Genomic DNA, 14365 nt, shown 5'->3' with positions numbered 1-14365 from the left:
CGTGATCCAGTGTATTATTTTGTTAGTGAAATGTTTTGTGAATGCGATAATGGGTCAATGTTGGATTCTAATTCAGGTATTTCACATTTTTCAGGGATTTTGACTAGTCAATATAAATTGGCTCCAAACTTATCTCACAGTGTTTGTTAGGAAAAAGTATTTAGACTAAAATCTAGTATATTTATCCCTCTTCATAAGGCATTCAGTCTTATACATAAGGCACTCCTTAATTTTGAATAATATCGTGTAACAGTTACAAGTGCAGAAAAATCCCATTTGAACGTGAGTGCGAGTGAGACGGAAGAGGCTTCAACTCCGGAGGCCTCATGCCGGGGGGTAGTTTGGATCCTTTGGATCAATTTGGACAAAAAATTTACGGATTTTCGGAAAAATTTCTACAAATTACAAAGGCGCCTTTATTCTCCTCGACATTCTTGGTTGGCGATGAAGGATCACTTACCAGGAAAATAATTTTCACAAAACTCACCACACAAATCTCTTGACAGGAACTCCAGCAGGAACCACAGCAGTCAGACTGCGGAAACCTATCAAATGTCTGATTCTTCTTCTTCTTCTGTTTTATGTAAGGCTGTCGGACTCACTCGGGTCCATATAGCCAATCAAATGTCTGAGATTGAAGGGGAAATGTGTTTTGACAAACTTGCCAAAAAAACTCAACAAACTTCACAACAAACACTTGTTGCATATTCCGCGGTGTTTACATTATTTTTGAAAGTCTGCAAATTTGACCGCCGGATAATGAGTAAAGGCCAGGAATTTCCACTGAAAGTGGAGAGAAACTCTAGTTCTTCAGCTGAATGGAGTGAGCACAGTTCTTCGTCAAGTTTTTCCTCACATTCCTCGTATACTGGAAGGTAGGTCATTGGCCTCTTTGGCATTTTCATGATTTTTCCCGCTAAATCCTTATCAATTTTCCAGTGATGACAGCTATATCCCAGACTGGGAGCCTTTTGTAACCTATGACGGGCAATTGTTCTACCTGGAACTCAATCCAGCTGCTCAGAATCCGGCAAAAGAACAAAATGTCGTGAATACTTTGGCTTCAGTCCGGAACGCATTTGGCAGGGTCAGTACTCGAAGAAGTGCCAGGAGTTCAGGGATTAGCAAACTGTCAAAGCTCATCTCTCGTCGTGCGAAATTGCCGATGCCTCAGGTGCCAAGTGGAGAGAATAAAGTGACTTTCCGGGAGACATCAACGGGGCAGATCAAAGAACTCACTCTTCCAATTGATCCTGCTCGAAGGCACAAATTCGGACGTCGGACATCTGTTAGTGAATCCCTCCTTGGCATCGCCACTTGTCCCTTTCCGGACGGAGAGCGCGTTATGGTGGCTGGATTCTCATCAGCGCAGCAGAGTGTCAAAGTTGGTGACTGGATAAAGAAGATTGACGATCAAGAGGTCACAGTGACCAATTGGGAAGCTATTTTACTGGCATACGACACTCCCACGGATGTAATACTGACCCTCCAACAAACAGCCGATGAGAAACCAATCGAGGAGTCTCTGGAATCTCTCACAAAATTCTTCAATCTCTCAATGTTGGCAAATAACTTGGGAATCTTGTTTCCGGGCGTAGTGACTGAGGAAGAAGAGGAAGAGATTTTTGCATTGCTCTACTTGACGATGAACGGTGATACTGGTCCTATAAATCAGGACACATTGTTTTGCTTCCCGGAGAAGGAAAAGAACAGCTTTTACGCTACTAGGGGATCCTTTCTTACGATCAACTCTCTCCTGGCCACAGATTTCCAAGCTCAACCTCAGGTAAGACTTTTTCAAAATCCCAGAATTGATCGTGATGTTAAAATAGATAAAAGATTTTAAAGGTTCGTATCCTCCAGATGTGAGAGTTTGATTTTGTGGAAAAAGCCAACTCTCCGTGTGGAACTCGCCTATTCACTGAGAGAAATCCGAAAAAGTTAAAATAACATTCCGGAAATGTTAATTTTACCCTGCATTATTGATCCGAAATCGGTGTAAACATTACCCTTTTTAGGTGTATTAGGGGTTAAATTAACCCTTTTTCATGTTAATTTAACACTTAAAAAGGTGTAAAATTAACAATAAAAAATGTTGATATATTTTTACACCTAAAAAGTGTTAAAGTTACGAGGAAAAAAAGTTAATCGCACCCCCTTTTTTCTCAGTGTTCAATATCCACGAAATTTTCTCTTAAAAAACCAGGGAGAGTTTTCGAGTGGTATTCCCGGTGAGAGTTTGATTAATTTACATTGAAAATAAGGAAATAAATTAAAATATCGCATTTTTTTAAGTATTAAATGGTTTTTAAATGATTATTTTATTTAATAAATACAATTTCCGTATATTTATAATAAATTTCAATGAAGTTTTTTCTTAATAATTTTTCGAACTTATTATTTTTCTAGGGTAAATTAAGCTAATTCAAAACCTGCTCTAAATGGAAATTTTTCGCTACTCCAAATGGAAATGTCACTGTTTTCATGATAAATACCGTGCTAAATTACTATATTTATATATTTTCTATACCACAGTTTCATTATTTAGTTAATTTTGCTCCAAATAAAGCGAAAATCCATTCATATTCACATATTTTAATTTGTTAATTTCTCAGAAAAATTAAAAGTGTACCTTTTCACCATCGAATTTTTTATCGATCGACCATGTTTTCCAATGAAAAACACAATGAGGTGACTGTTGTTTATTCGTTTTGTTTAATATTTATGTCATATTTCTGGCTAATTTTAGTTAAATTAAGTGCTAACCTTTATTGCTAACGGTACGTAAAGTTTTCAAATAAAAGCCAGTGATAAGCCTAAATCAGCTGATAGAGGTGCGATTCCTTCATTGCAAATTTGGATTGTAGCAAACTCGAACAATATTTACACATAAATAATGCAAATTTCCTTTAAACTGTATGTAACTTATTATTGTTATTAATGAGGAAAATTGGATGAGAAACGCATAAAAGTATCTAGAAATCTTTAAAGTCGATTATCTCGGAAACTATGAGAGATAGAGGCCTCACACTTTACGTCCATTTAGAGCCCCTTTCAGGCTTAATATGTGCAAAATTTCACTTGAAAATTAAGAAAATTGGATGAGAAATGCCTAAAAGTGTCTGAAAATCTTTAAAGTCGATTATCTCGGAAACTATGAAAGATAGAGGCCTTAACTTTACATTCATTGAGAACCTCTGTCAGCGACCCGAGAAAATCGCGCCCAGCGAAAATTTGCGAAAAAATTCGCGACCCGCGAAAATTAGTGAAAAAATACGCGACCCGCGGAAAAATTCGCGCCCCGCGAATATCAGCGAAAAAATACGCGACACGCGAAACTCCGCGATAAATTACACGCCCGCGAAAATCCGTGAAAAAATTCGCGCCCCGCGAAAATTTGCGAAAAAGTACGCGACCCGCGCAAATCTGCGAAAAATTTCACGTCCCGCGAAAATCCGCGAAAAAATACGCGACACGCGAAACTCCGCGATAAATTTCACGCCCGCGAAAAAATTCGCGCCTCGTGAAAATTCGCGAAAAAGTACGTGACCCGCGCAAATCTGCGAAAAATTTCACGCCCCGCGAAAGTCCGCGAAAATCCGCGAAAAAATCGCGCCTCGCGAAGATCCGCGAAAGACATCGCGGATCGTGAATTGTATGTATATCCCTTATCCCACCTTACAAAAATTCGAATATAGACTCACTATGTAGAGAGGGAGAGTGAGAGAAAGGGAGAGTGAGAGAGTGCTATATATATGGGGAAAGCTTGTCCGACGCCACTTCTCCCGCTTTTTTCCCGCCTGACGCTAACAGCAAATTTTTTAAAATTGAAATCTTTATACCCAGCGAGCACACTTAGCTGAAAAAAGTAACGTTTTCAGCAAATTTTTGCTGAATCGACTAGCAAAAATTTGCTGACTGATCAGCAGTTGTCGAACAAAAAGTGCTAACCAAATATATGGAAATGGCACTGAATCGCCAATTTTGTTTCAAGGTTAGCAGAATTCAGCTGAAAATACATATGTTTTCAGCTGAATTGCAATCGGTTAGCGTTTGGTGCTCGCTGGGTAGTGAAATCTCGAGAACCGTTAGAAAAATGTCTTAGTTTTTTTTTGACTTGGTCTAAATTTTCTGGGCTACAAGATAAACATAAAAAAAAATCAAAATCGCATGCTTAGATTTCGAGATAAACTACAAAACGTGATTTTTAACCGGTTTTTCAAAAAACTAATAGCACAGAAATCGTCGTACGCGCGCGTAGATATATTTAAAAAAAAATATGAAGATATCTCTATCTAAACCAGAGATATTGCGTACTACGGACGGCCGGACGGCAGCCGGACCCGAAATTACCGGCTTATGATTTTCGGCATCAGGGATGTTCAAAACATATACCCTGTGAATTTCAGCTCGATCTGAGCACTTTGAGAAAATCCGAGGATTACAATAGGTGTGATTAGAAGGAATCACACCTAAAAAGGGAAATTTGGCATGAAATGCCGTAGCAGTCATTTAAGTGTTAAGAGGAGTCGCGATGAATAAATAAAAGCTTGTAACAATGTTAAGGTAAAGTGCCCTCGAGTCGACCGGTTCTTCGACTCGACCGGTGGTCAATATTTGAATGTTTGATGGTGAATTTCTATCAAATTATCACTGATTCGTATTTATTTATGGAATAATTTATCTATTAATGTTAGATCATACGCCAAATATTAGTGCAAATATAAAGAAATTGAATAAATAACTCTACCGGTAGAATTGAGAAACCGGTCGACTTGAGGGCACTTTACCTTATTTAATTGTTTATTCATTCATTGAATTTATAATTACTTCAGTATTCAGTTTTTTGCGACCAAAAACACCGCGCGGAATGTCAAAAAACGATTTCCACAAAAAGTTCCACACGAAAATCTCACCTGATTCTCTCCGATATTCGTGGATACGGAGAGCGGGCAGGTGGGAAAAATAGGAGAAAATGTCACGGAGTGAAGCTCGCATAAAATCTTCTCTCACAAAGTGGTGGATACGAGCGAAATACGTTCTGCATAAAAATTGCAAAGGGGTGTTAACTCTTCAATTTCAATCGCTCCAAAGTGGGACGTTCCGTGGAATTTCCATGGAGTTTCCTTGGAATTTCCATGGAAATTCAGGATTATTTCTGCTCAAAATTAGGTTACTACGCTAGACATCAATGGGAAAGTCTTTTACGTTGTTTACACACCGTTCAACCAGGATTTGTTGATAATGGCTCTTTCTTCCGACTGTGGCAGTCAGGAAGAAGCACTATTTCTCAATCATGAAATTCAGAGAGCTCTGGAATTTTCCTATCGCGTCCTGCCCAGTGCCTTTTCGGAAGCCAATTTGAGTCATCTTCGTGATCTCTGTCAGATCATCGAATGGAACATTCGACTTCGTCGTGCTCGAGGCGATTGCTTTGCCTTCGAGGAAATTCTGCGTGAGGTACACCTAGTACCATTGCCCAAGGAGGCTCAGCTGCGTATAGATGATGCCCTCAGCGAGATGGAAGCAATGGATTATCGAGAGTGGAACTATGAGCCATTGAAATCCCATCGGGAATTCTATATTTTGGGCAGTGCTGTCTTTTTTAAGGGTTTCCTACTGTCATCGCATCTGCCAGTGGCTGATCTCATTGATCTCAATGCCTTTCTGAGACTTCATGGGCTGCCACGACTTCTGGCTGAACAAAGTGTCAAGGATTGTGTGCTGTGGAAGGAGGTCTTCCTCAAGAGCTGCGATCGTGGCTTGAGTGTCAATGGGAAAATCTATGGAATTCCCACGGGAAGGTGGTTTTTGAATGTCGTAGCTCGTGGACAGATGGCCATTGCGGTCCTTCTGGAATCGAGATATGTTGATGCCAGCCAAACCACTAAGTTCATTCCACCATCGCCGTTCTACGTTGAAGAAATTCAGGTGAGTTGTGCTTTAGCTCTCAGATTCTTTTCAGGTCATCTTCGAATGTTCGCAACTGGGAATGCATGCAAATTCGATTTTGAGTTAAATTTTGAGGGTAATGGCTCCGGCACACTTTAGGTCAGGGTTTTGTAACTAATATAATGTAGCAACAGTCACATTCTTTTAAGAACGTCGCAATGAATGACCCAACAATCAGTAAAAAGTCGACATTCACTTAATCTAACAGATATAGATTTATCGATACTGTCGATTCGATAGTATCGAAAAGTTATCATTCCACCCCAGATAAATTTCATGAAGTCGAAAATCACTTTCTATGTAGACTCCATCATTTTTTAACTTAAACACTCAGAATACATTTTATACTTTTTACTTCTTCACGTCCACTGTCCTTAGCGTCCAGTCCAAGTCTAATGCCCTAGACACATTTACGACTTAAGCCGAGAGTCGGAAAGGTGGAAAAATTATAGAAATGCGGTTTAACCACTATTTCGAATATCTGTTCAGTGAATTTCTTAAAATTTGAATTAGTAAAACAAAGGCACTTGTCAAATAAAATAGAATTAATATTCATAGATTCTATGTTCATTATTGCAACTGCAATAATGGATTCTATGTCCATTATTGCAACTGCAATAATGGACATAGAATATGTCCATTATATATTCTATGTTCGAATGGATTCTATGTTCATTATTGCAACTGCAATAATGGACATAGAATAGGAGAAAGAAGCTCAATAAGCTCAGAAGTAGATGCGTGAGAAGAGTGAAGAGTTTTAATTTGTGAAAAAGGGATAAAAATTACAAAATAAGTAAGTTATTTAATAGAGAGAAATTAGATGAAATGTAAGAGATTAAATTTTTATAGGAATCCAGAAGAAAGAGAGGAAAGGGAAGGAATTAGGTGTAGATAAAAGTTCAATGTCTGAGACTGTAAATGCCTGTAGCCATTAGTTTTTTTGAGTTTGTTTTACATTAGAAAATGTTATATTTATTCCATCAGGAAAAACTCTCATTACTCTTGTTCCTACTATTATAAATTAATTGATTTATAATAAAACTACACCTGAAAATTACACCCCAATTGCCCTCAAACACCCTGGAATTCTCGAATAAATTAAAAACAAAAGCTATCGAAAAGTAACAATAAATCAAAGACTCTGCCACTGAAAATAAAAAAATAAAAAATTCCACTTTTTCCACGCACAATATTCCCATAGCAAAAGAAAGTGCAATAAGAAATCACAAGGAAAAATTCCTCGGAATTTTCCAGTATTTTTCTTTGGTAAATTCCACGGAAATTCTCCATAGTAACTATATTCTCCATGGATTTACAGTGCACGCTTTGTAATCCGGATGATTGGGAGACAATATGACAGATGTCAGTTTCGTAATCCGGATTAATTTTTTAAATTTGTTCAACGTCTCGACAATATAATACAAGTTTTTTTTGTAGCATTAGAATAAAAGTTTTAAAGAAGATTAAAAAGACATAATTAAAGAATTCTATACTATTATACCTCATTTATTAAACAAAAACTTTACAGGATAATTCATTTTTATTGCTGAACACACAAGCATACATGACCTCAAAATTATTTTAAATGTAACCGTCGATAACTCGTCCGGATTACGCAGATCCGGATTAGAAAGCGGGCACTGTAATAGAAACAGTAATAACTTATACTCATCGTATTACTCCACTAGAGTGTACTCTTTCTAATACACGTGATAATCCATTTGAAATTTTGCATACTATGTACCTCTCTCTCCGGATTTTCTTAATATTAATCTTATATGTGACACCACGGTCAGGGAAATAATTTTTGATGATATTTCAAAATGGCGGAATAAGGAAATGGGAGATAGATCTTTATATCAACAGACATATATCATGTTTCACCTTTGACGACAAGAAGCTGAGATTGTAAAGGATCCCAGCTAAAAAAAAATTTCTTTTGGGTATTTTCTTATTTCGAGAGCAGGATACTCTGGAACATTTACGAAGTGGCGGAATTGAGACACTGGCTGCGACTTGGATTGCTTCTAACCGAAGACCACAGTGTGTGACAAATACTCTTCGGGAGGAGTCCACACTACCTGGTCAGAGTACTTCGCAGGTTAAGAAAATGGAATTGATTTCCATTCTCAAGCGAAAGAGCACTTCAAGTGAGAATGTGGATGTGGCCAGTAGTCTAACCCCGAGTGAAGATTCGCACAAGAAGGATGATGATGAGAGTGATAGCGACTGGGATGGATTTCCGGATAGTCAGAAGAGTAGCAGTGGCTTCGATATGTCCGAAACGGAGACTCTGCTGAAGGAAGTGTCTGACATTATTCCAAGTCGCCTTACGAGTGGCCACAGCAATGTTCTCTTGCACTATGTGCAGCTGGAGATTGGCGAGGGCATTCTGCTGGCACCCACAAATACTCAGAACACGGAACTCATTCGCACCTTCAGACAAACTTGCTTTCTGATTCACACAGTTCTGCAGAACACTATCCGCTTCAGGCAGTTGCTGTCACAGGAAACCAGCAAACCTAACTCCCACCGTTCCCTTGTGGCAATCAAGGAACACGGAGTCCTGCTCAGGATGCACGGTACTGACTTCTGGGTCATTGGTAGACTCTTCCTGGCCACTGGAAGGGAGACCTATCTCTGCCACGTGGCAGATGTGCCTCAAAATCTCGTAGAGATCGCTTTCAGGTTGACTCTAAATGCTGCCGGATGAGTTCCGGACGTCGCAATCTCTTTAAATTATTTATACTCAAAAGTTTATTCCATCTTACATTTTTTAAGCAATATTTTCATTTTTTACTACTTTTTATTTTATTTTATTTTTTTTTAAATTAAAGCTGTCACAAATTTTTACACTATATATATTTTAAATAAACTGAAATGTATTTTTTGTATTATATATTAAATAATAAAATTTTATATACAATTTCATTTAAACTTTTACTAAAGAACGTTATAACGTGTTCTAATGTTACAAAGGGCAGGCTCTTGCACCTTTGTTTTCTGGTTTGGTAGAGCAGTCCCAGAAGTCTCTGGCCTCGGGTATAGATGCCGCTTGTAGGTCAGGCCCGTTAGGACCAGTGACTTTTTTTCAAAGTACAGTGCCCGCTTTGTAATCCGGATGATTGGGAGACAAAATGACAGATGTCCGCTTCGTAATCCGGATGGATTTTTTGAATTTATTCAACGTCTCGAAAATATTGTTGCGGGGAAAAGGACCCGCACCCCTCCTGGGGAATCCTACGATGGTTTAAACGGGGGATCATCGTACCTCAGGAGTAATTTGAAATTCCCGTAGGGGGAGGCTTTGAACTTTCGCACACAAAAATGATGTTCAAGTTCAGTGATTTTTTCTGATTACCATGCAAACCGTATGGATTCTCCAACTATGCCAAAAAAATGTCTTACTTATAAGGTTCATAATCCCACCAAACAAAATCCCAGGAAATCCTTAGATTTTCCTCCAGAGGAAAATGAAAATTGAATGGCGATTTGTCCGATAGATGAATCAAGTTTCTATTATCGCACACGATTCACGCCATCATTGAACACCCCATTTTCACCGTAAATTTTGCACCGGACACTAAAAGTTGCACATCATTGTTTAAAGGGAACTCTAATCTACTTGATTAAACCATTTTTATAAGGAATAAAACATTTTAATATCACTTTTTTGGAACTTTTATGAGAGATGTTTTATTGACATTAAAAACCATTTTTTTGCTTGATTCTACGAGAATTTCACTCCGGAAACGGTTAAATCTGATGAATACTTTCTTGAAAAGTCCAAATATCACCAAATTTACACGAATCAATAAGTTTTTAAAGCTAAAAATTGACTAAAACTTTGCAAGCGAGAAGACCACACAAGATTCCACCATTCCTCCACGGAGCCGGATATGCACAAAAACCTTTGAATGCGCATCATTGAAGATTTCCCTGTTCCTGCAGCTGCAGGAATCGGGATTTAGCACAGATATTGAGCTTCAGCAGGTGAACAAGCTAAAATTTTCACAAAACATCTTCTTACGGACAATTTCTTTTCTTTGACATGAAAAACAACACAATAGTGAGGTTATGTCAAAGATTGTCAAAAACCAGTTGTAAACTGTGTGAGCTTATTGTAGATGTGATTCTTTCATTGCACATTCAGTTTGTGCAAGCTTGAAAAATATTTTTATATCAAAGAAATGCAAAATTGCTTAATAATTACTCAACTGCAACCTATTTGAGTCAAATTACTTCTTGTTTATCAACTTTACGATTTTTAAGTTTTCCTTTTTAGTGGTGGATCAAATCGGTAGATTACAATAGATGTGAATATGAGGGATCGCATCTAAAATGAAGTTTCTTGGAAAATGTGAGAGAAGCCATGTCTTCTATGTGCGATCGATGAATCTGAGTCAAGTTTGTGAATTTTGTTCCACCCACAAAAAGTGCCTGTTCAGCCTAAAAGATTTTTACTTAAATCTGATTCCTAATAACCCTTCTACCCTGTGTGATAGTAGTTTTTCAGAAAAGTGATATTAATTGTGCACAATCGTATGAAATATTGCACAGCAAAATTACAGTTTTGGACCTGTTTTTAATTTTTGTTTCCTAAAACTAGGGGAAAAGGATTAGACTCCCAATTTTTTCAGGAAAGGTGTGATTTAAGACTAGCTACTAAAATATATAGCCATCAGTGAAAGTTATAAAGTAATACCGGAGAAATTCGAAGTGTCCGATGGTAGCGTATGTGCGAAACATCAAAGCCTCCCCCTATACGTCAGGCGAGGTACACATACACCAGTGAATGACAATGACGCAATAAAAAACTTACGTACTTCACTCTAGTCAAGAGGTTTGAGCACCAGGCAAAACTAATCCATTTGGTGATAATCTTGCACCTGATAGCGCAAAGTAAACATCAAGGAAGTCTTCCACGGAGCTCTCTCACCAGTAAGCACCAGAGGATTCATCTTGGGTGCCTAATAACTCTTATTTACAGTCACCGGCTGGCACCCAGAGTCTCCGTGCCGAAAGGTGGGATCCATTGTGGTACGAGTAGCAAGTGACGTGTTTCCTCGACCTTCGAGCCGAGTAGATTTAGATTTTAGATTTATTAAAAAAAGAATGTCTATACAGAGTATTTTACATTCTACAAATAAACGAAAGTTTGTGGTCCAAAAACAAAGAATACAAAATAGGAAAAAAAAAAGAAAACAGCTAAGCAGCTCTAGAAGAAACAAAGTCCAGGAGAAGTCTCTGCCTCTCATTCCTTGGGAGAGCATTCCAAATGGAAATACCCGCCACAAAAAGAGTTTCATGAAAGAGATGGCTCCTCGACAATGGCACGGTCAGGCACGAAGCCTTGACAGATGAGCCCACATCAAGAAGCTCAGCCAGGTAATTAGGAGTGGCAGTCTGCAGTAAACGCGTGATAAAAGTAGGGATTCTGAACCGGAGGTAAGTGAAAAGCGGACAACCAAGAACGGCATTCGCATGAGCAGAAATATGGTCATACTTTCGCAGATCAAAGACATACCTGACACAGGAGTTAAACGTCGTATTCAGACGACGTCTTGAGTCAGTGTCACAGAAATAAAAGAGCTCCACAGCATAGAGAAAGTGTGGAACAAGAAGGGAGCGGACCAAGAGCAAGCGAATATATTCTGGTGTGTAAAAAGCAACTCTACGTAGGGTGTAAAGAGCAAAATTAACCTTACGGCAGATAGCAGAGACATGATCATGCCATGTAAGAGTGTCATTAAAGATGACACCAAGATTCTGAGCATGATCTGATTCAGGGATAGACTCGACAGAGAGTAAAACGGGGATGGCTTAGTTTGCCTATTTCCAATCACAAGGAAAAGGGACTTTTTAGGATTGACAACCAATCCATTAGAAACAGCCCAGTTCTCTACCATCGACAGGCTATTATTAATAACAGCAAAAGCTGCAGCAGGAGCTCGAGGATCACCAGAACAATAAATCTGAAGATCATCAGCATAAAGGTGATGCTGAACATGCGGAGTCTGAGACGGAAGATCATTAATGAATAACGAAAAGAAAAGCGGCCCAAGAATAGACCCTTGCCCCACACCACGAGAAAGGATAACTGAATTAAACAGGCAATCATGCAGTTTAACACATTGGGACCTGTCCGTGAGATGTGAACGGATAAGAGTGACCGCTAATGAATCAAAGCTGAATATGGAAAGAAGCTTCTTACAAAATTTAAGGTGAGGAAGGCTATCGAACGCCTTTGAAAAATCGAGTAAGACGAGAATACAGAAGCGCGCATGATCCAACTCTGAAGCAATGTTGTGATGAACTCTAAGAAGTGCAGATAAGTGGTATTATGACCCCGTCTAAAACCTGATTGAAATTTGCTAAGGTTATTATTGACCAAGTACGACTCCATCTGAGACTTGAGGAGTAACTCAAGAGTACCCTCCACTGTTGAAAGTGAGAGGTTGAGAAATGCCCTACAGCAAAGCCAGCTACCGTTCCGGCCCATCGGCTCGATCCTCTACAACTGAGGGGTGCGTAACCATCTCTGGACGCAGACCTCCTCATTAGGCCGCGGCGAACAAAACGTGGTTGCCGCACTGGTCGTCAGGTGCAATTGCGCCAGTTATGGCAGCAAGGAAACCTTGAGGGTACAAATACAAGAGGGAGACAGTTCATCCACCCTTTCCCGTACGGTTTGCTTGGGATACACTTCGCGCCCAGGAAGCGTGGTGCAAGCAAAGTCACCTTCAACCCCAAGACGTGCTGCTGAGAAGTTGCCAATCGATCTCCCCTAGGACTGAGAGGCTCCTATTGGAAGGAAGTGACTAGGACAGTGACAAGAGGAAGTGAATAAAATGTTCTAAAGAAACCCTAATCGTTTAAATCGTTCCCGCCATATCCATTCCCTGGCCAAGTCCGGAACAATATAATACAAGATTTCTTTTTGTAGAATTAGAATAAAACTTTCAAAGAAGATTAAAAAGACATAATTGGAGGAGTCTGTTCTATTATACTTCATTTATTAAACAAAAATATTACAGGATAATTCATTTTCATTGGTGGAACAGACAAGCATACATAACCTCGAAAGTATTTTAAATGTAACCGTCGAGAATTTGTCCGGATTACGGCGATCCGGATTAGAAAGCGGGCACTGTACCAAAATATTAAAAGATTAAAGTTTCAAGTTTGGCGGCAATGCGCTGCTTAGTTTTTTGACAGCTGTTGAAAGTCCATTTTGAAGTTTTAAGAGACAATGAGACGCTCAGAGAGCAGAAGTGGACTCTTTTGACTCTTTCGCGTCACACTTTTATTCAGCAGATGAATTCATGTAAAATTAAGTTTTTCCTATTGCTTTATGACCAAATAGGGGAAAGGCTCATAATTTTGTCCAGTTTCTTATTTTGGACACTTTGAGGATAAAATTGGACACTAAAAATAAATTGATTAAAATGATGGATTTTTATTCCAATATTTGATGAATAATGAATTCTATCTTAATATTTGTTCCTTTTGGAAGATTTTAACACTAAATACGTTAAATTTTGAATATGATTTGAGTTGAAATTGCTTTGTTGAAAATTCAGTATGAGCAATTGCTTACGAGAAATATGACAGAACTTTATGTTTACAGTAGAGTCTCGCTATGGTCCATATTTGGTTTCAAATTTGACACTTGGGTCACACTATAGTCCATGTAATTTTTTAAAATTATCAACGACTTTTAGTATTGAAATTGCTCGACGGCTTCCACTTTCTTTGCAATTGTGGTACTTGTCCTTGCTCTCTTCATTATGGATCACAATTATCACAACTACTTAATAAAGTTTGCCAAAAATATTAAAATAATTATGCATGTCGCATACTAAAAAACATAAAAACATAACCTAACTTAAAATCAGTGTTTTGAAATCAACGGTCGATAAATTGTGGACTATAGAGCGATGGCCTATAGCGAGACTCTACTGTACTTCAGTCTTATTTAGCTGTGGTGAAGTACTAACAATGTTTCTTCGCTTTTTTAGAGTGATATTATTGAATATTCATTGAATATTGTGTTGATTCACGTTAGTAGTGATTTGTACATTTGATCTGAAGTGAGATTTGCCTTGTGAATTAGATTTTTCTTGTGAAAAATAGGAATTTTTTTAAAGACATTTACCAGTGAGGTGATACTCCTTATTTTGGATAGGTGTTTTTCTCACGAAATTTCGTGAAGTTTTAGCTTTTGTGATGACTAGGTTGGACAAATGCCTGGAGAACTAAAGGCGCATCATCTCTACGAAAGAGATGTAGCGAGAAATGTCTTGAAAGGCTCCCGGAAAGGTCAAGGAATGCGCTAATCCGCACATACTTGGAGTACCGAAGTCAACTCACTTTAATGAATGATATGGAAAGTTTCCGGTATTCTTGT

At 38.5% G+C, this 14365-nt stretch overlaps 2 protein-coding genes across 3 annotated transcripts in view; one reads left to right on the top strand and one right to left on the bottom strand.

Moving 5' to 3' along the window:
• Positions 1 to 582, bottom strand: part of LOC129803306 (endoribonuclease dcr-1) — a 41442-nt gene extending 40860 nt beyond the window's left edge. Inside the window, exon 1 of one of the 2 annotated variants that reach the window (XM_055849757.1) lies at positions 461 to 582. The gene's annotated coding sequence lies outside the window, so the exon portion shown is untranslated. The remainder of the gene's footprint in view (positions 1 to 460) is intronic. The other variant, XM_055849759.1, reaches the window with a different exon arrangement.
• A 106-nt stretch (positions 583 to 688) lies between these two features.
• On the top strand, positions 689 to 8886 carry LOC129803305 (protein inturned). Its single transcript, XM_055849755.1, has 4 exons — positions 689 to 875; positions 940 to 1786; positions 5173 to 5931; positions 7922 to 8886. The coding sequence occupies exons 1-4, from the start codon at positions 760 to 762 to the stop codon at positions 8666 to 8668; spliced, it is 2469 nt and encodes an 822-aa protein (XP_055705730.1). The 5' UTR covers positions 689 to 759; the 3' UTR covers positions 8669 to 8886.
• The last annotated feature ends 5479 nt before the right edge of the window (positions 8887 to 14365 follow it).

Source organism: Phlebotomus papatasi, chromosome 2, assembly GCF_024763615.1.
Source record: "Phlebotomus papatasi isolate M1 chromosome 2, Ppap_2.1, whole genome shotgun sequence".
NCBI classification, from domain to species: Eukaryota; Metazoa; Arthropoda; class Insecta; order Diptera; family Psychodidae; genus Phlebotomus; species Phlebotomus papatasi.
This window is presented reverse-complemented; position numbering and strand designations above follow the sequence as displayed.